We start from the raw sequence: 23603 nt of genomic DNA on the forward strand, positions 1-23603 counted from the left end.
TGGCTGTTTCTAAAGCACACAGTGCCATCTGCTGTTAAAAACTAAGCTCAGAATCCATTTGAGAGAGAATTGCGATGGATTTGGAAAATCTCAGAATCGTTCCAGAATAATTTCTCGATTCGCGATTCAACGATTTATTGGGACAATAAATATATAAATAAAGTGATAAATTACATATATAATTTTATTATATATAATTATATTAATATATTATATTAAATTATATATATATATATATATATATATATATATATATATATATTTTTTTTAGATATATATTGCCTTTTTTTTTTGTATAAAAAAGCATGAACAACATGAGGGCGAGTAAACAATGATATAATTAGCAACTGAAGGAACACAGCTCAGTTGGTGGTGTTGTGTAGTCTAATGGTTAAAATACTGTGCTGATAACCAAAAGGTCGTAGGATTGAACTCCAGAAGGCTTGAGCTAACACCATCATGGCCCTTGAAAGAGTCACTTTAAATGAAAGCGTCTGCCAAATACAAAGCATGCACATATAACTATAGCCACACTACAACAACGACGACATGTCACTCTGCAAAGCTGACGACACCAAACAAACATCAAGAAGCACCTCACGTCTTTCACTCCCTCCGTCTACCGTATACTGTATGCACACACACACCAAACACACACAGTAATAACAACACTGCACAACACTAACGTTTGAGGGAGTTCTATACCTTCAGAGAGAGACGACAGGAAGCAGCTTCCCTGAACCCCAAAACAACTTCTCTGTGCCACGCCCAGGCCGCCCTTCTCCGAGTCTTCCCTAAACACCACTTCCTGCAAAACTGGGATACAGCCGGGAGACAGGTATTTGCTTTTCTCTGTGGCACTGGACATGAATACCACTCCACAACACACACAGACTAACTGTGACAGCTGACAGCCGACCACTGGCCATTTCACAACTCCAAACACAATTTTCAGATAAATTATCTTTCAAGAAACATATATAATAACATGATTTATGTTTAATAAAAGGCTGCTGAGTCATCAAACAGAAGAACACTTATATTCCTAAACACATAAGTAAACAGTGCACAAGATAAAATGCTTTATGTACAGACATAAAATTTGATTATACTTCAAGAAATACTGTAATTCACAAACCAGCTGACGTTAATCATCGGAATAGAATGACGACATAAAAATGTTAGTGTAATTCTTAGTCATGTATTTTACTGTTACAAAGTGTTTGACTATGGAGTTTTTAAATATAATTGAAGTCAGTTCCACGTGATGACGCTGCTGTAAACTGCTGTATATCTGTGCATGAGTGTAGTACCTGGGTAAGGATGGATTCCATTGGTAAACATGGCCTCCGCTGGGGCCTGGCCGTTGGCCTGAGGAGGAGGCAGCCCTGTGAAACCGTTGACACTTGATTGGAGATGGAATGCTGGTCACCGTGGGAGCCGTGATGCCAGGGGGTGTGCTTCCACCTGTGGGCAGGACCAAGGCGAGTAGAGAATATTTGAAATATTCATAATAAATTCGCAATGGCTTTGCTGGGAATAGAACGTTTTTTTAATGAATATTTAGTCAAAATATATGTAGGTAAATATTGCTGTTTATTATATGTATTGTTATATTGGTGCATAATATGTGACCCTGGACCACAAAACCATGTGGTCATAAGTCGCGTGGGTATATTTGTAGCAATAGCCAACAATACATTGTATAGGTCAAAATTATCGATTTTTCTTTTATGCCAAAAATCATTAGGATATTAAGTAAAGATCATGTTCCATGAAGATATTTTGTAAATTTCCTACTGTAAATATATCAAAAATGTATTTTTCTGACTGGATATGCATTGCTAAGGACTTCATTTGGACAAATTTAAAGGCGATTTTCTCAATATTTTAATTTTTTTGCACCCTCAGATTCCAGATTTTCAAATAGTTTTATCTCGGCCAAATATTGTCCTATCCTAACAAACCATACATCAATGAAAACCATACAGCTTATTTATTCAGCTTTCAGATGATGTATAAATCTCAATTTCAAAAAATTGACCCTTATGACTGGTTTTGCGGTCGAGGGTCACATATATAAATTAAAATTCTCAAAATATTGTTTTTTTTTTTTAGTTAATTTAGTAAAAACACACTTTTATTATTTTTACATTTTAATTTCAACAAGATTTTCATTTTTGCATCTAACATTTAACATATTATATATCTTTTAAATATATATATATATATTTATAAATATATTTTTAATATATATTTAAAGCAGCAGATGACAAAACTGTAGTGTGCATTTAGAATAAACAGAACGATATTGTCCGCTGGTGTGAAAGCTAATATAGTTATCGTTTTTGGTGTGAACGGGCCTTTAGTTTGGGAAACTCTGCGTGTGTGTGTTTCCTCACCCGATGTTGGGGTCATGGGAGCCCCTGGGAGGCCATTGATGGTGGCCATGTGTTGCATCTGTGCGGCAGCAAAAGCAGCCATAGGGCTGAGATATCCTCCCTGACCCACTGATGCCATCAGCGCTGCCTGCTGCTGAACCTGATGGGGAAAAGCACACACACATACATAAGCTACTTTAAATATATATGCTAAGATAACATAATCATATAATGAGTGGAGCACTGTGTATAATCAAGACTTTAGAGTCGACGGATTTTTCCACTGTGATGCTGCAGTTTTGTTGGAAATAGTGTATAATGAGAGAGAGAGAGAGAGAGAGAGCTCTTGCCTGTGCATAGGCACCGTACGCTCCAAACTGCAGGGCCATCGGATTGAAGATGCCCATCTGACCAGCCATCTGCTGCATGCGTCGAATGGTCCGTTCCTTATCTGTGTCTGCAAACTTCACCACCAGGCTGGAAGAAGCGCCCTGAAACACACACACACAGACACACACACACCAAATGAGGATACTTTGTGCGTTAAACGTGCTAATGATACAAAAGTGCATGATCAGATGTGCTGGCACTCACAGGCATAGTTTGGCTGCCGTGTAAAGCACTAATAGCGGCCTGAGCTTCTGCATGAGTGGAATACTTCACAAACGCACAACCTGAAGAGAGAACAACAGTCAAAAACTCCCTCTTCAACATTACAGACATTACATACATATTACATATATTTTATATATTACATATATTTATATTTATATAAATGAATCATTTACAGTTTCTTACAAATGATTGTGTATATACTATATACATATATGGGTCAATGATGTGAAGAATAATTGTTTTGTCCAAAGGCCTTGAATCCAAAAAATTTTAATTATATTTTGCTACATATAAAGGTATTTTAAAGATTCTGAACTGTCAAAAGGTCATTCGGTTTAACCATCCAAAGGCCAATACAGCCATTTCATTTGTGATTAAAATATCTTAAAATGTAGTAAATGTATATATTTTTTATTCTGGCATGATTTTATAACATCATATATCAACATAGTGCAAAACAGTATTAAAATTATGTGTAGAAATTGTTGCTTTGTAATGTACGGAAGAGGATTAGGGCCAAGCAATAATAAAAAAATAAAACCATCTTGAGATTAAAGTTGTTACATTTCGAGAAAAAACTCGTTAAATTTTGAGAAAAAAGTCTAAATAAAATGTTGAGAACAAACTCGTTAAATTATGAGAAAAAACTCGTTACATTTCGTGAAAAAGGTCGAGATAAAATGTTGAAAATAAACTCATTAAATTACGAGAAAAAACTCGTTAAATTTCAAGAAAAAATTTAGATAAAATGTTGAGAATTAACTCGTTAAATTATGAGGAAAAAAGTCGTTAAATTACGAGAACAAATTCGTTAAATTACGAATTTGTTCTCATAATTTTACGACTTTTTTCTCGTAATTTAATGACTTTATTCTCAACATTTTATCTCGACTTTTTTCTCAAAATTTAACGACTTTTTTTCTCATAATTTAACGAATTTGTTCTCATTATCTAACGACTTTTTTCTCGTAATTTAATGAGTTTATTCTCAACATTTTATCTTGACTTTTTTCTCAAAATTTAACGAGTTTTTTCTCGTAATTTAATGAGTTTATTCTCAACATTTTATCGACTTTTTTCTCGAAATTTAATGAGTTTTTTCTCGTAATTTAACGTTCTCATTATCTAACGACTTTTTTCTTGTAATTTAATGACTTTATTATCAACATTTTATCTCGACCTTTTTCTTGAAATTTAACGAGTTTTTTCTCGTAATTTAACGAGTTTATTCTCAACATTGTATTTCGACTTTTTTCTCGAAATTTAACGAGTTTTTTCTCGAAATTTAACAACTTTAATCTCGAGATGGTTTTATTTTTTTATTATTGCTTGGCCCTAATCCTCTTCCGTAGTTATGAGAAAGAATGTCAGGAAAAATGAATTTCATTGATGTCATTCAGAGTAACCAATATAAAGGGACCATTTTGGATCAAATCATGTGGTCAAAATCATGTGACAGGATGTGACATCATTCAAAAACCTGCAAAGGACCACATGGTCATGAAGCAAAGTAACAACTCTCTTTTAACTATTTGAAAAACTCATGTTTTCACTTGCTCATATGCATGTCCCGAAACATCAGTTAATACGGTACAACCGTTAACATGGCAAATGTTGTAATATTTTAAAAACTTAAATTAAATATAAAATGTTTGATTGTCCTTTTGCTAGCTAGATATCAGCCTGTTAGCATTGTTTGAAAATATCATCATTTGGTATAATCAAAAGTGTCATTCGGTAAAACCGAAATGACTTTTTTGGTGACAAATTTTGTCCATCTTGTAAAAAAATGACAAAAGCAGTATTAATTGATTATAAAAACCACAAAATCTCATTGTTAACACTTTCACATAAATTTTCTTAAGGATAAAAAAAATCTATATCTGTTAATGGGATATACAACTCTGTATTCGTTGGTAACCGATAGACACGTACTGAAAATTTTCGGTACGAATACGTGTATATTTACATATATAAAGAGGGAGGGAGAGAGAGAGAGAGAATAAGAGTGAACCCAATAACCTTTGCTGTTTCCATCAGGACCTCTGAGGATGGTGCACTCCTCAATGCTTCCGAAGGACTCAAAAAGGCGCCGCACGTCGTCCTCACATTGCTGCTTATTCAGCATGCCAACAAAAAGTTTTCTGTCTTCTGAAACAAACACAGAAAAGTCGTTACATGTTACAACAACATCTATCTGATGTCTTATGTTACTGCTCATTTCAGTAAATCCACACAGCCTCTTATTAGTCCTTTATTTTATATGATGTTTGCATTTTCCTCAGTACCTGCAATAATTCTGCAGCATTTTATTATAAAAAATGGTTGAATCTTATAATACTCAAAATAAACAATCATGAGCTACGGTATGAAAACAAAAATGCAAATAAAAGCCACCATTATTAAAGTGTAACATACAGCACAAATGTAATAAATAGAAGCTCTTCAAACACATTCACTCAATCAATTCCACAATGCATGCTTTTTATCTATCTAACATATAATTTTCTGTCTAAATCCAGCAATCCACTAAGAAACTTGTTGGTGCTACTGTATAATGAAATGAGTTTATGAGCGAGATTTCTGTGGAGAACCTTTCGTCTAGTCGATTCTGCCACCTCAGGAGTCCTTGTTTATTGTTTGTGCCTTTATTTATCAGATTATGTAGACATTATTGAATTACACATCAGCGTGAGGGGAACAAAAGCGCTATTGTTTCAGGGTTTTATTAGGCTGTAATTGCAGTGTCAATGCTGCATGTTTTAAACTCAAGACGAGGCAGAGAGTTAAAAAACAAGGCACATATTTATAGTGCGCAGAGGGAATTGAACTGGATACGGCAGTGAGTAAACATGCATACGCACATTCATCTTGATATCTAAACATTGACATACTACAAACATCTGTTTTTTTTTAATAAAGAATATAAATGTAAAAATATAATTAAATTAATATAGATTAGCCCGAACCCTGCTCCCAAAAGAAAATGTTTAGCTATTATCGAAAGCTATTATCATATGGTACCATGGCAACATTAATATATTTTTATCATGTACTGTAAATACCATGTATTTTCAATACTGCAAGCATTCACTGCCAGAGCATATATTTGTCTGATGATTTAACTAACTCTTAGGGAGATTTGCAATTTCTTTTGTCTTAATATATTTCCGTGACCCTTTGTGCAGAGCATTCATGTGTAAATTATTACAGGATAATGTGCTTTAAGCAACTAAACGTTCTGTTAGATAATGCTAGTGGGTTTGCATAAGTAAACTTTCTATTAACATCACACATAAAAGTGTATGTGTGATGTTTGTGCGTATGTATGATGAATGATGCAGCAGAGATATTAATAAGCACTATTGTGTAGGGGTATGTGTGTTCATGTGTTTGTCCACGCCTGATGCTCACTAACATCCTCTGACAGGATGTCCTTGCCCAGTCAACAAGACTAATCTCTAGTCCGGCCTCTCACTGTGGGGAATGTTTACAAGTGCGGTGCGCATATGAGGAATAAGACAAGCGCACACACTACGCAGGTAAACACAGGATAAATCAAAGGTAATAAAATAAAACAACATTTAATAAACACCTATTTAGCCTACAATAAGCACAACTCAAATTACAAATTACAAAAACTCCTTAAAGTCCCCCTGTAGTCAATTTTATCCCTTAAAACTCATCTTTGATCACAAAAAGACATATTTAAATGATTTTTTTGTGAATTTTTTTTCATGTCTTAAAATAGCTTGAATGTAACTCTACACCCTTGCCTCATTTAGCATACACGGAACCATGAATATGCTAATTAGCCCCGCCTCCAATCACTCGCACCAGCTCAGAGATCCACTCGGTCAACTTACTGAGGTAAACGCTGCATAATGGTATCGCTTTTACAACACTGGACACAACGGTAATTAATATGATTAGCCTTTAGCTTGACTATGTTATCAAACGGCTAATAATGTGTTGCTAATGTTACACAAACCATGTTCCTGTTCACTATCTGAGACTGCCTTTTAAAAATCAATATCCTTAGAAATGCTTTGAACAACTCAGAATGTCAGTGGAGAAAGGCATATAGTTCATCATAACATTGTAATATACATCATACACCCGCTATATTGCTAATTTTACCTGATTTTTCATATCAACAGAAAAATATACAGGGATAACCGGTCTTCTCTTGAGACTCCCCTGCTTCAGAGCAGTCATAGTTAACGATATGCTAAAGCCTGCCGGCACGTTGACGTGATTGGTTACAAGGTAGTCTGTGACGTAAGAAACACCAGCGATTTCAAACCGAGCATGTAGAGATTCGAAAGTATGAGCGTGCACATGCAATATGTGAGCGCGAGCAGAGCCACGAGGCCAATGTATTTGAGAGCAAGTGTCCAGTTTTGTGTGAGAGTGAGGGAAATTTGCCTGTAAGCAGAGATTTGTGAGCGCACATTACATGGATATGCTCTTGCGTCTTTTGTCATTAAAATAACGCCATAGAAATGGCCTCAAATGAACTATAAAGAAGAGAAATTGTGTCTGAAATGTCATTTTTTTTTAATATTACTACTCGTTTCAGACTATTTATAGAACATTAAAAAGTAACATTCCCAAAATGTTTCCTTAATGTTTGCATAACCAAGAATTTTTTTTTTTTTTTTAATATTTTGAAAAACTGGACATTTTGAACGTTCAGAAATAATGTTTTCATAACTCAGTGGGAATGTTAGCAAAACATTCTTAGGGGCCGTTTACACTACACCGTTTTTTTTTTTAACAAAAATGGAAAACTTTTTATGCTTTTTAAATGCAAGATTTTGAAAACGATACAGTTACTGTCCCCATGTAAACAACAAAAACGCAAATGTGTGAAAACGGTGATGTCATGCGCATACGTATTAGGGATGGGCAATATATTGCATGCGATTGTCACGCGCATTTCGTCAGTAAAGCCGGTTCCCTGATTACCGCTAAATCGCCATCACCTGCCTGGCCTGGCATGAATAATACAATGTTTTAGTCATTTTCGTGGATCTGTGAACAGGGATTGTTTTGACAACATTGTCATTTGTATGCGAAAAATGTAAAGAAAAAACGTTTTTAGTATATCATTGTCATGTAAACATACACTAAGAATATATTTTTGTTAGCTGGAATGCTCGATTTTCACTTGATTAAACATGCCCTACGTGTAAATCACATATAATAGTGGGATGGTGTGGAAAAAGCTGTTTTGTTTAGAAAAACAAGTCTTTCGTTTAATGGTCTCTAACCAGTGTCTCCAGTTGTTTCCTTTGATTCTCTCTGGTATCCATCCTTATTTCGCTCTTATGACCACCCCACCTTCTCTCTAACTCTCTTTCAAGTCTCTTTCTGTCTTTCTGTCTCTCACTTCCTTTCCTTGTCTTTCCCACTTTGACCTTTAGCTTTCTCTCTCTATCCCGGCATTTCACTTTAAATGACTAGTGAATGGATCGGTCGGGGACGGCACATCAGTTTTGCCAGTGGAATCAGAGGGCTTTGCAGGGACATATATTGCGTTTTTACAGGGCTAACAGGGGGATAAATTCAGCTGTCCATCACGACGAAGACAATTGATCTGTCGAGTGTGAGTAAAGGAAGACACTCTCAATTAGAGGAAGGGACGCATGGCATGAAATGAAAGGAGAGACTGTGAAGGAAGGAGAGGTGCCTCCATCTCTGAGTCCTCTATGTATGTCTCGATCTCTCTGTGGGTCCATCAATCTTGGTTATCTATAAAACCTGACCCAAAAAGGAGGAAGAGACGAGCTCTCTCTCACCAAACTACTTCCACTCTGTCTGTAAGTGACATACAGACACACACATGCATAGTCAATGCACAGAAACTCAACCTGCCATGAACACACACACACACACACGTTTGTTTTTGTGAATTGTGGGGACATTCCATAGGCGTAATGGTTTTTATACCATACAAACCGTATTTTCTATCCCCCTACACTACCCCTACCCCTAAACCTACCCATCACAGAAAACTGTGCACATTTTTACTTTCTCAAAAAAACTCATTTTGTATGATTTATAAGCCTTTTGAAAAGTGGGGACATGGGGTAATGTCCTCATAAGTCACCCTCTCCTTGTAATACCTTATGTCATACCCATGTCATTATACAAATTTGTGTCCTGATATGTCACAAAAACGTGCACACACACACACGCACATAAAAAAAGCTTAAAAAACTTAAACATGCTTTACAGTCTGATGACAAAGCAGAACCTTTTAAATTCTATAAATATTTTAAACTAATATGATATAATAGGAGAATCTTAAGCTCTTATGAAGTCATTGGGGAACAATTTTAGGTTCTTATCAAATCCTAGGAGAACCTTTTTAAGTTCTTATGATATCATAGAAGAACCTTTTTATGTTCTTATGATGTCATAGGAGAAACTTTTAAAGTTTTTTTGATGTCATAAAGGATCGTTTTTAAGTTCTTATACTTTAACCTTTTTTTTTTGAAGTTGTGAATAAAACAAAGATTATTTGTTTCAAAGTAAATGGTACACCATTTTTTCACTGTATGATGTCATAGGAGAACCTTATGATGTCATTGGGGAACAATTTTAAGTTCTTATGATGTCATAGGAGAACCTTTTTAGGTTTTTATGAAGTCATAGAAGAATCTTTTTAAGTTCTTATGATGTCATAGGGGAACCTTTTTAGGTTCTTATGAAGTCATAGAAGAATCTTTTTAAGTTCTTATGATGTCATAGGAGAACCTTTTTAGGTTTTTATGAAGTCATAGAAGAATCTTTTTAAGTTCTTATGATGTCATAGGGGAACAATTTTAAGTTCTTATCAAATCATATGAGAACCTTTTTAAGTTCTTATGATGTCACAGGAGAATCTTGTTATGTCATAGAAGAACCTTTTTAAGTTCTTATAAAGTTATAAGTAAACCGGTATTATGATGTCATAGGAGAACATTTTTAAGTTCTTATAAAGTTATAAGTGAACCATTTTAAGTCATTATGATGTCATAGGAGAACATTTTTAAGTTCTTATGATGTCATAGGGGAACATTTTATGTTAAAACGTTTTTAAGCTCTTATGAAAGAAGGACAACTTTTTAAAGTTCTTATAAAGCCAAAGAAGGACCTTTCTAAAGTCTTATTTTAATTTCTTTAATTTCTTATGATGCCATAATCGAGCCTTTTTCTCTCATTAACACATTAATAAACTCATAATAAATAAATATATTCTATTATTAAAATATTTTTTTTTTATTAAAAAACATTATTTCATGTGATATTTCTAAAAACCCTAAAAATTTTAATACTAACAAAAATACATTGCCATGATAATCAAAATGGTCAAATAATAAAATTTATATTATAGATAGTTTTCTGATAAATTATGTCATATCTTATTAAAATCAATTTTAACGATGAAAATTCTCTCCCTGAATGTCTATTTCCCGTCACACCAGAGTTTGCCTCGATATAATTCATTTTAAATTACGAAGATGAAGAGGAAGTGACATCATTCAAGTTTTGATGATAAATAAATAAAATTACTAACACTAAATATAATCAAATATATATTTGTTTTTCCATTTACACTTTTAAGAACCTTTAAATTTACTATAAAATTCAACAAACTGTTGATTTTTTTTTACTCTTTCCTACAACAGTGCATGCCCATGCAAAAATGTCCAGTGAGTGTGTGCATCAAAACTCTCAAACTCAAGAAAGTGGTTCTCCCAGCACCTCCGTGGAGGATATTAATCAGACAAAAGGAGTGACAACACTTATGTAAGGCGTGTAAGGGCCGGCTCAAGATCCTCTGGGGCCCTGTATGACTGTCGGATCTCATCGAGGTGCGTCATTATATATGACTCTTAAGAAGGGGACATCTACTGGTAATGGTGACACTGATGTAGAGAGACAGGAAGGTGGGGAGAGAAACAGAAAAGGAAGAAGAAAAAAGAGGAGTGGAAATCTACCTCCCCTGCTCTCACTGTCAGCTGGCTTCACCTGGATTGGCCTGTTCATCTGTGCAACACAGAGAGAAGAACGAGGGAGGGGAGAGACAGGACAGACAGAAAGAAGGAAGGGAAAAAGACAAGAGAAGACATTAGATTTGTAGCACAAAAACAGTGAAGTGTTCACATTTGCAGTTAGTATCAGTATGGTGGTATACGAGTCATTTGTGTGCATATACATTTGATGAAATGCCCTAAACACAAAAAGCTGCTAGCTGCTAATCTATTAAAAATATTATTTCATGTGATGGTTTTTACATATCCATAGTCATTGAAACTATTATACTAAAAACTAAATAAAATAAAAATACTAACATAGAAAATTAATTAAATTATAAAAACTAAATAAAATAAAAGTACTAACGCCATGATAATTAAAATAATCAAATATTATTATTATTTCTTATTAAAATTCATTTTAACAATAATTCTTCTCTCCATGAATTTTGACTTTCCAGTCACAGTTATTTGCCTTGAAATAATTCATTTTAAATGACATAATGAGAAGGAAGTGACATCGTTTGAGTTTTAAGGAGCCAAGTTCAAAGTTGTAAAGTTCTATGCTCATTTAATATTCATAAATAGTTGTTCTTTCATGCTTGACATAATTTCTCAAGCATAACATATCCACCCTGGCACATGAAAAAAAGCTTATTAATTATAGAAATGTAGTTTGAATGCTTAAAAAAAAAAATAGAAGGCCATAGCCATCCAACCAGGTGAGCTGCATCAATTTTGGCAATTCATTAACACTTCAAAATATTCTTTGTTTCAGAATAATGCACTTTTACAAAAAAAACACCTTACCAAATGGAAAATTACTTAGCTTTACAACAGTAAAAGTCAGAGACACAGAGCAAAATAGAACGAAATATAATAAAACGCATGCTACACGCAGCACAATACACCTCATTCATATAAGCATACATCTGTGTTTATGTGTATGAATGGCACCTGAATGCAAATGTGTGTATTTTTGTGTGTGTGGTCTCACTAAAAGACGTAAAGTGTTTCGTTCTGCTTCCTTCACTCGTGGCAGATTCCCGACTGACTCCAGCTCAATAATACATGTAAGCCATGGAACGGTCTGTGGCAATCAATTTTTAATAATGCCAATTGTCACGCTGCCAGCAGGAAGGAGACGAGAGGAGAGGAACGGACCCGCGCACAGTGGCGGATCCTGGCATAGGCGATACAGACAGTCGCACAGGGCGTCAGCGATCTCTGGGGAGGCACAGGGCTCTGCCCCCGAAAATAAGACACAGACTCCACTTCTCTATCGCTCATCCGCAGCAGTTTACTCGCTATCTGCTTCACGCGTCCCTTTTGCTGAAAATGAGTTGTGACGTAGCGGGTAGCGCAGCTCCCTGTGCTTTACTTCTATGCCTCCTCTCACTTCTGTCTGCAGCAGAGAAACAAAAAGGTCCTTGAGAAAAAAGTATCTTTGGCTGCTAAAAGCCAAAAATAGGGGGAAAGGGGAATGCAATTTTACTTGGTTTAATAAAAAAGGTATATTTACTACCGAGCCATGTGACCATGATTCATTTTAGTTAATTATTTTTATTCTAATTTTGAATAATCATTGTGACCTTTCATTTTTCATTAAAACAGCACTGTAAAAAAATGGTTGGTTTAACTTAAAAAAGTAAGTTACCTGGTTGCCTTAAAATTTGAGTTAATACAATGAAGGCGATTGGTTTAATCAACAGAAACTTAAAGTATTATGTTATCTGAGCTACATTAATTACTGAAGTTGATTTGACAAAAGAAAAAATGTGGTAAATCATGAAAATAATGTTTTACAGTAAGTGAAGGTGAAAATTCAGGGCTTTAAAAAAAAAAAAAAAAAAAAAAAAAAATATATATATATATATATATATATATATATATATATATATATATAAACCTTAAAATAACCTTAAAGGCACTTTTTTTTAATTAAAGTGTCTGCTAAATTAATACATGCAAAATAAACTAAAAGTAATGTATATATATATATATATATATATATATATATATATATATAAACTGTGATACTTTTTTCATGATTATTTGATAGATCAAAAGAACAGCATTTATTTTAAATAAAAATCAATTCATTTTAAAATTCACTTTGGACAAAAACTAAATTAATAAATGTGTTTTTTTTTTTCATTACCCAGAATTATTAAATGTGTCCTTGCTAAATAAAAGTAAAACAAACAAACAAACAAACAAACATTTACCTGACCCTAAACTTTAGAAGTATACATAAGAAGTTCTACTACTAAATGTATATACATATACATTCAGTAGTAGAAAAGCAGTATACATATACAGAATGAAGGAGAATGAGTGAGAAAAAGTAGCAACAAACAACAGAGTATAAAAGTTGCGTGTGCATTTCTATGCTCGTCCTTGCTTATGCATATTAACAATAAACTAACTAAACACCCTGCAATGCCAATAAACCGCCAATTACGTTTATTAAAGTCATCTTCCAACTGCATATTTCACTGGACTCACAGTGACTCATTTACGACAAAAAGTACCCACAGTGCACCTGGTCAGCGCACCTGTGGCGCCCTGGCTCCGGTCCAACCGAACAGCTCTGGGGTTTCTCACTTCATAAAGTTCACTTCTTTTTCAGACCTGATCACTCACTCCTTATTTTCATCCATCCCCAGCATCCTCCTCTTTTATTGGCAGTAAAGCCTGGCTAATGTTTTTAATGTGTTTTGATGCATTATTTATTTTACCATGGCTGCTGATAGTGAGGGCGGAGGGAATAGTGAAAAGAGAGAGAGGGAGAAAGAGAGGTAGATTTAGACATAGATCGGGGAGCAGAGCAAGGTCACAGCCACACACACACACACACACACACACACACACACCGTCTCGGTATCCCAGCAGGCTTCTACTCACATACATTTTAATGTTTCCCTCCCAATGGCACAAATGGACTCCTCTATGTGTGCTAATTGTGTTCCCAAACCAAAATCTCACCACATTCACACGAGAGTGTTCCTCTCACACACACGCAAAACACAAAAAGCTGAAAGTAAGTTTTCATGTGATGATTTTTACATGCCATCGAGGTCATCGGAATTCTTTTAACAACGTAATATGTAAACAATAAGCTTATATATGTTCATTTAAAATGAATCATAAACGTATGTTAAAAAAATATTGTACAAATCATCACATGACATACAGTCATCAAAATTATTTTACAAATTAAAAAAGCTTAAATGTTCATTAAAAATTAATCAACGTTATTCTATTAAAATATGATTTATATTAAATATTATTAAAAATATTATTAATATGTGTTGCTGTTTACATGCCCATTCAATCATCAAAATTTTCTTTTAAAAATGAAAAAAGCTTAAATATGTTAATTCAAAATTAATCAAAGTTATTCTATTAAAAATATCATTTATATTTATTATTATTAAAAAATATAATTAATATGTTATGTCATCAAAATTATTTTACAAATTTAGAAAAAAATTAAATATGCTAATTCAAAAGTTAAACTAATGGTTATTCTATTAAAAATATTATATGTTTATTAAATATTATTATGTGATTATTTTTGCATGTCCATACAGTCATCAGGATTCTTTTACAAATAAAAAAAGATTGAATAATTTTGAATTAACAGTTAAAGTTATTATATTAAAAATTTTATTTACATTTATATTAAATACTATTAAAATGTTATTATGTGATGTTCATTTTACAAACTCACAGTCATTTAAAAAATAAAATGTAGTAACAAAAATACATTGCCATGATAATGAAAAAAAGCTCTCTCTCTCTCTCTCTCTCTATATATATATATATATACACACACACACACACACACACACAAACACACATACATACATACATACACATATACACATATATATATATATATATATATATATATATATATATATATATATATATATAACCTTTCTAAAACTATTTAGAAATTAATATTTGAAGAGGGTTTCTCACACACACAGCATTTATGCATCCCGACAAGGGAACATGCAAGAGATGCACTCACATTCCCAAGCTGAATGGGACGAGCACATGTGGAATGAGATCTTGTTCACACTCAGTACGCACATTAAAACTGAACGTGATGGCATGTCATAAAAACTGAGCTGAATGAAACATAATGTGGCATTTGGAGACATTTGTCATTGTGCTGCGCCACAGGCTTCCACATTACTTCCGAACTGTGATTTCAGAGACCCCAAGAGGACTTTCATCCACCACAGCTAGATGGCAGCATCGAGCAGGCCAATTTTTAGCCTCCCTGAGCTCCACATCACATATTCCGAGAGGGCAAAACCTTTTACACAAAGGAACGGAAAAACAGAAGCAGAAACGGCCTCCCTCACACACACGCACAAATACAAGCACGCAAATCCACTCACATACACACCGAATCACCCATAATTCCACAAAATTACCCTTCTTTATAAATATAGTAGCACAAAAACACTTTTATCTCTCTTTCTCTCTCTGTACCTCACCTCACCAGAAACCTTCTGTCTCCATCTGTACAGGCCCCGCCGTCCGTATCTCCGCCACTGAGCCACAGCATGGCACGGCCTTATGGTGATGTAACTCTCTGGCACACACATAAACACACGGCGGGCTAAACGGCCACAGAAACGTACGTGTGGGTGTCACGTCTGCGCTGAGGGAGTATCTTACACCGCAGGGTTCTTTTTTTCCTCCTGTTAGCCCGTTCTAAAGCGCACCAGAAAGCTGTGATGAGCTGTTACGCACCACCTGCATGTCCAATTCTGCATAATATCTCTGCTTCTGATATTCGAATGCATGTACAGTAATATAGATGCTCTCTGAATGTTTTAGAAAGATAAAGCCTTGGCATGTTTTGGCTTTGAACCTGTAATGTTATGGTTAGCACATAGAACCCCATTGACTTTCATTGTACGGATAATAAAACTCTGAGACGATTTTATAAGAAAGAAAGAAAGACGAAGGTGAGTAAATGATGACAGAATTTACATTTTTGGGTGAACTATCACTTTAAGGCAACTAGTGTTTATGACGCTTGCAACTGATGCTACAAAGTAACCGGTAAGCGATGTAAAAATATAATATAGCAAATAGTGAAAATATGAAATAGCAAAACCGACTTTGGTTATGTAAAATATCCTATCTGACCCTTTTTCTAGCTGTCTTTTGATGAATGGAAAGCATGCAATGAATAATCTATCACTTTTCCTCTGCTCTCCCGGAGAAAAATAAGTATGATGAATATCACAGCCTTTATATTCAAATACTAAAGGCTGGGCTGTCTGTAAAATACTGTTACAGTGAGACTTTAAAAAGCCAGGCTTTTAAATTGCAGTCACGTAGCAAGAGCAGAGAGCAAACTTTTCTACAAACTAAGGCAGAAAAATTCAAAGTTCATTCTCACAGTAGGAACAATAATATTCCTTTCATTTCCCCACAAAGGGATGTGTGCTCTTTCTGGGTTTGTGGAGGAGGAGGTAATTCTTGAAGGATGAGCTACCCTGCCTTTGTTGTGCCGGGCTCAGATTGCATTGAGAGTCATTCAAGACACGAGAGCCAGCAAACAAATACTAAATAAAAACATAAAGATAAATTATAAATCTACAGTCTTGCACAGAGTACATTACAGAGTAGCAGACCTCCCTAACAATGACGAGGTTTCAGTACAGCGGGGTCTAGAAGTCTGAGACCACAGAAAATCTGGGATTTTTTTTTTTTTTTTTGTCATATAAACCTTAAAGTCACTTTGAATTAAAGTATCTGCTAAATGAATGCATGTAAATGCAAAATAAGATTTTGAGATATCCTGTTATACATACATTTTTCATTTTTTACTGTATATATTAAACAAGAAAAAACTATTATATATTAATCTATCAATATATAATTATTATATATAATATATAACATATTAAACATTAAAATATATTGCAAATTTATTCCATGGTCTGTCTGGATACTTCATCTGACTAATCATATATATATATATATATATATATATATATATATATATATATATATATATATATATATATATATATATTTTTTGGCTTTATTTCCTTATAAAATAATTTGATAAATTCATAACATATATCACTTTATTCTATAAAACCAATTTAGTTTGAATTCTTTTTTAGTACATTTAAATAATACATATTATTTTATGTTTTTTTTTTTATCTTAAACCCCCAAAATGTCAGGTGGTACAACTGTCCGAACAAATGAACAGATGAGAAAAATATTTAAATGTAAAAAACAAAACAAAACTAAAACTAAATACTATGGCATCATTTTAGGGTTGAAACCTTTCATATAAACAAAATTTAAAAATATGAGTAGTTTTAAAAATGTTAAGATAATTGAAAAACCTTTGTCCAGTAATTTGTATATTCTCAAATGTCAGGGTGGCACAACTGCAAACATGGCTCTTTTATTATGAATTGACAAGGTAATAACTAAACATGATAATGCATCATCCAGAGCAGAGTAGATCTCTCTCAAATACTGCTAAAAAATGCATATCTCAAGTAAGGGTATGTTGGTTCACTTTCCATGTCAGGTGGTACAACTACATTATACTGTATATACATACAACTATATGGTTGTACTGCCTGAAAAAAAAATTAATTTAAACACTTTAAAATGTTATTAAACAACTGAAACTGGTTTAAACACATTGTTCATGACTCAAAAATATGCCTTACATTGGTTTTGAATTTATTTATTTTTTTAAAAATCCGACCTTTTTTTAAGGCTTTATTTGTCAACGGCCCATATAATTTATTTTAAAACATGTAGCACTTAAGAGCAGCTTTAAACACCCACTAACACACACATCTCTTCAATGAGGAAAGTAGTCCGTTGGGAACATACACAGCAACCCAGTGACCTCCAGTTTCCACTTGGCACTCTCCAAATGTTACTTCCTGCTTCTTCCAGGAACCTCTCCTTCCCATTCAGCACAGCCTTATTTTACCCAGAGCACCAGGGGCATCTGCTCAAATTTGGATTTCACTGAATTATTAAACCATCACAGCGCCTATAACTCACACTCATTTTCTTTCCCTCTCTCTCCCTCCCTCACTGCAGCATGTCCTGAGGTAAGTCTTTAAAGCGCCGGAGTCCCGTGGCTCCTTGTAACCTTCCCAAACGACACGGATGGCTGCCTCTTTAAACCCCTGCCACCATCCTCCTCCTTTCCCGGCGCCCAGGACGCCCGTAAAAGCCCTGCGCGTTTTACACCTCCCGCAAAAGTGCTTTGCACCTCGAGAGCTTCCGAAGGGTTTCATTTAATGATCCAGGAGTGTAAAATAGTGCATGCTTTGGAGGCACGTCTATAAATTGTGTCAAATGAAAATGAGACAACTTTACCGGAGGGGGGAGACAGGAAAGTGCTCTTTCAGGGCCCGACCCGGTGTGAATCTGCACAGAAACTCTGCCATAACAGGTGCATTCTGAAGCACCTGGCTAATTAAACAGGAAAGACTGTTTTTTTTTTTGTTTTTTTTTGCCAGAAATGTGATTTGTGCACTTTATTGTGAAAATGACTACTAGGAACTTAAATGCAACGTCATGCAATGAAAGACGTCAACTAATCGAACCCAAAAAGACATGAATCTGCCATCTGCCTGTGAAATATTGACATTCAAGGGTTTTTTTCTCTAATCTTTTTAGTTCTGTTTCTTAGTTAGTATCTGTGTCAAATTTCCCTTTCAGTTTGAATGTCATTAAAAACAACACAAAACAGCATTCCCAACTGATTTCATTTTTATAAAGTGACATTTCACAGGATATTTGTTGGGAAATAATGTAGGGCAGGATTTTATGCATCAGGATTTGATTGGATTATGAAATATGTTAGGCTTTGACATTACTGGTTAATATTATTTATCCCCGCTCACGAGGCATTGGTTACATCAGCAAAAAAAGGTTTTGAAAACCTTTTATGCTTTAACCGTGCACTAGTGAATCATGCACAATAAGACCGAAGTTATTATTTACACTGTAAATAATTCCATTTCAATTTCATATTGTTCTTATGTTTATAAATGAGCTGTACTTAAATGAATTCACTTTGGGGGTTTTTTAAAGTTTCTTTAATATTGTTCTTGTGCTTCATACCCATCATTTCCCCCAAGCAGTAAAGTAAAAGAGTTTTATTTTCCCTATTTATAAAGTGCAACATGAACTTGAGGTGAGACACACTCTTATGGGAATAAAGCTGAAACTGGATTTGAAACGAGAGATCTTTCACCTTTGCCTGTGAGGCTGTCTGAAAGTGAATAATGCCTATTTGATTTGTATCCTGTGACATGATAATATATAAACTTGACTTTGAAACACTTTGTTTTTGCTGTTACAGACCTCAACCTAATGCATTACTGATGCTATCAGAGCAAATTAGCAAATAAAAGTCCACCATCTTGGTCTGAGAAGTTAAATGTTCTCTACTGACGTACTCTTTCAGCAATTGCTATTCGTTGCTAATGTTATCAAAGCACTGGGTTACCAATTATCATTGGCTGAATTAGCTAATTAAATTGCCACTACTAAAAATACTTAAATTGAGATTACATGATAATTGTGTCAGCACCGATAGCCTCGTGGGCAGCGCACAGTCATATAGCGCCGTTGCACTTCGGGCGACCCAAGTTCGAGTCCCGGCTTGCGGACCTTTCCTGACTCCATCCCCTTCTCTCTCTCCCACTTCGCTTACTGTCCTATCATAATAAAGGCAACAATGCCAAAAAATACATCTTAAAAAAAAAAAAATTAAGAGCAATTAAAATGTATGAGTACAAAATTGAAATCTGCCAATTTATTTGAGTTTTGCAAACTTATTCCTGTTTACAGTGTTTTATTGATTTCATGATTACTTAATATTCACAAAATAGAATTACAGTAAATTATTCATAATTTATTGATTCTCACTAATCTTTTTAATGGTTATTTCTAAAACAGCCTATTGCTTATGTATGTCCAGAAAGGCTTCCAGTTTTGTGAAGTCAGAGGCCACGCAGCATAAATAAAATATTTCATCTTTTTATTGTTTTATTTTTATGGTTTAAATAATTACTACCTTTTCATCAACTTATAAGCATCAACATCAGTTTAAGAAACCCTGATGCAATGTAATGTTTAATGCATCATTTTGTTGATAACAAATGTTCAACATATATTTTTTTTCTCTATGTATTTTTATATCACTATAGTACAAGATTCAAATCTATGTGATAAACAAATTAAGGCTAAAAGGTCAAAAGTAGTCTGATTATATTACCTAAAATGTGTAATGTAATAGACTACGTTACTAACTACAGTTTTCATCATATAATTTGTATTCAGTAATGAACTACAATCTACCCACTGGTAACAGATTAATTGTCAATTATTAAAATATACTTTCAACCTTTTCTACCTTTTTAGTACCAGCACCAACCTCTTGCTCCCTCTCTTCCGATCCAAGTGTTTCTCCAAGCGTGTGTATCAGTGTGTGTGTGTGTGTGTGATGAGCTCATTAAAGTTGGGCCTAATCCATTAGAGAGGCAGATTACACATCACAAACACACACTCGCTCTCCCATCACTGCATAATTACACATATGAAAGCAATAAACAGCTGCAATAAGCTGCCTCCGGTCATTATGATAGTGACGATAAAAAGAGAACATTTATTTGACAACACGGGGAAAGAGACAGACGTAGAGAAAAGGAAGAATATGTCCCTCTTTATTACATTACACCTCCTCCCTCTCTCTCAGTAATGCATTGCTTTGCGGTGTGTAGCGTAAAGCCTTGGTTGCAAATAAATCCTGCATTCTCTCAGAGAAGTAAACATAAATCACAGCACAACATCCCCCTGACTTCCTTGTATTTGCTTTTACTTATCTAATGAATAAAAAATGAAAAACAAGCCCAAAAGCTGTCAAATTGGGGACTCTCTCTCTCTCTCCTCCCCCTCTTATTTTTGCATTTCCCCTTTTCTTTTTCTCCTCTCACTACCAAGACACAAAAGTGAAGCCCAAAGTGGACATGTATAATTGCCTAGGGATTATTTATGAGCTTCATACTACTAGGCCACTTGCGGTGTCTTGCTTTTTATACACTCTTTCCTTTCTCTTTCTAAGTGCCCTTTGACTCTTTTCTTCTACCTTCTTCAGAATGAAATCAAATGCACAGTTAGACTGGTGGGCCATTTCCATTCCATAAGTAAAATAAATAATACAATAATCTAATTTTAAAATAATAAGCAATAAAAAAAACCTAAAAAAAAAAACCTAATTAAATATACAATGTGGGAGTCAAGCGAAGAGTAAATAAAATAAAATAAAATAAAATAAAATAAAATAAAATATGCAATGTAGGAATCATGTGAAGAGTCAATAAAAAAAAACAAATTAAATATACAACGTGGGAGTCCTGAAGAGTAAATAAAATAAAATAAAATATGCAATGTGGGAGTCAAGTGAAGAGTAAATAAATAAAATAAAATAAAATAAAATATGCAATGTTGGAGTCATGTTAAGAGTCAATAAAAAACTAATTAAATATACAATGTGGGAGTCGTGAAGAGTCAATAAAATAAAATAAAATATGCAATATAGGAGTCAAGTGAAGAGCAAATAAAATAAAATAAAATAAAATAAAATGTGCAAATGTGGGAGTCATGAAGAGTCAATAAAATAAATAAAATAAAATAAAATAAAATATGCAATGTAGGAGTCATGTGAAGAGTCAATAAAAAACAAATTAAATATACAATGTGGGAGTCATGAAGAGTCAATAAAATAAAATAAAATATGCAATGTAGGAGTCAAGTGAAGAGTAAATAAAATAAAATAAAATAAAATAAAATAAAATAAAATAAAATAATTAAAAAATAAAATAAAATAAAATGTGGGAGTCGTGAAGAGTCAATAAAATAAATAAAATAAAATATGCAATGTGGGAGTCATGAAGAGCCAATAAAATAAAATAAAATAAAATAAAATATGCAATGTGGGAGTCAAGTGAAGAGTAAATAAAATAAAATAAAATAAAATAAAATATGCAATGTAGGAGTCATGTGAAGAGTCAATAAAAAAATAATTAAATATACAATGTGGGAGTCATGAAGAGTCAATAAAATAAAATAAAATATGCAATATAGGAGTCAAGTGAAGAGCAAATAAAATAAAATAAAATAAAATAAAATGTGCAAATGTGGGAGTCATGAAGAGTCAATAAAATAAATAAAATAAAATAAAATAAAATATGCAATGTAGGAGTCATGTGAAGAGTCAATAAAAACAAATTAAATATACAATGTGGGAGTCATGAAGAGTCAATAAAATAAAATAAAATATGCAATGTAGGAGTCAAGTGAAGAGTAAATAAAATAAAATAAAATAAAATAAAATAAAATAAAATAAAATAAAATAAAATAAAATAAAATAAAATAAAATAATTAAAAAATAAAATAAAATAAAATGTGGGAGTCGTGAAGAGTCAATAAAATAAATAAAATAAAATATGCAATGTGGGAGTCGTGAAGAGCCAATAAAATAAAATAAAATAAAATAAAATATGCAATGTGGGAGTCAAGTGAAGGGTAAATAAAATAAAATAAAATAAAATAAAATAAAATAAAATATGCAATGTAGGAGTCATGTGAAGAGTCAATAAAAAAAAAAAAAAAAAAAAAAAAAAAATATGCAATGTGGGAGTCAAGTGAAGGGTAAATAAAATAATAAAATAAAATAAAATAAAATAAAATATGCAATGTAGGAGTCATGTGAAGAGTCAATAAAAAAATAATTAAATATACAATGTGGGAGCCATGAAGAGTCAATAAAATAAAATAAAATATGCAATGTAGGAGTCAAGTGAAGAGTAAATAAATAAAATAAAATAAAATAAAATAAAATAAAATAATTAAAAAATAAAATAAAATAAAATGTGGGAGTCGTGAAGAGTCAATAAAATAAATAAAATAAAATATGGGAGTCGTGAAGAGCCAATAAAATAAAATAAAATAAAATAAAATAAAATAAAATAAAATAAAATAAAATAAAATAAAATAAAATAAAATAAAATAAAATAAAATAAAATAAAATAAAATAAAATAAAATAAAATAAAATAAAATAAAATAAAATAAAATAAAATAAAATAAAATAAAATAAAATAAAATAAAATAAAATAAAATAAAATAAAATAAAATAAAATATGCAATGTAGGAGTTAAGAATCAATAAAAAACAAATTAAATATTCAATGTGGGAGTCATGTGAACAGTTTAAAATAAAATAGAAGCCGTGCAAATAACAAAAAACAAACAAACAAACAAATAAATAAAGTGCATTTCGTAGATAGAGGCAAAAAGTCAAAAATATTTTATGAGAAAAAAAAAAATGTAGGGACAAGTCTCATACTGGTTTGCTATTGTGACCATGGTTAAGTGAAACTCTAACCACTTACGACCAGTTACTTGCTCACTTCTACCGTTAGACATAAAAGGGTCAAAAGTGGATCATGTGACCCATCAACCGTTGCCATAAAGGGATGAGAGAGGT

General features: G+C 33.1%; 1 protein-coding gene across 1 annotated transcript in view; it reads right to left on the reverse strand.

Moving 5' to 3' along the window:
• celf4 (CUGBP, Elav-like family member 4) overlaps positions 1 to 23603 on the reverse strand; it is a 110228-nt gene that overhangs the window by 13402 nt on the left and 73223 nt on the right. Inside the window, 8 exon segments of the mRNA XM_048167633.1 lie at positions 706 to 816; positions 1314 to 1407; positions 1409 to 1467; positions 2403 to 2541; positions 2732 to 2872; positions 2976 to 3055; positions 5019 to 5147; positions 10988 to 11036. Coding sequence (XP_048023590.1) covers positions 706 to 816; positions 1314 to 1407; positions 1409 to 1467; positions 2403 to 2541; positions 2732 to 2872; positions 2976 to 3055; positions 5019 to 5147; positions 10988 to 11036 — 802 coding nt within the window.

This window comes from Megalobrama amblycephala, linkage group LG18, assembly GCF_018812025.1.
Source record: "Megalobrama amblycephala isolate DHTTF-2021 linkage group LG18, ASM1881202v1, whole genome shotgun sequence".
Taxonomy (NCBI): Eukaryota; Metazoa; Chordata; class Actinopteri; order Cypriniformes; family Xenocyprididae; genus Megalobrama; species Megalobrama amblycephala.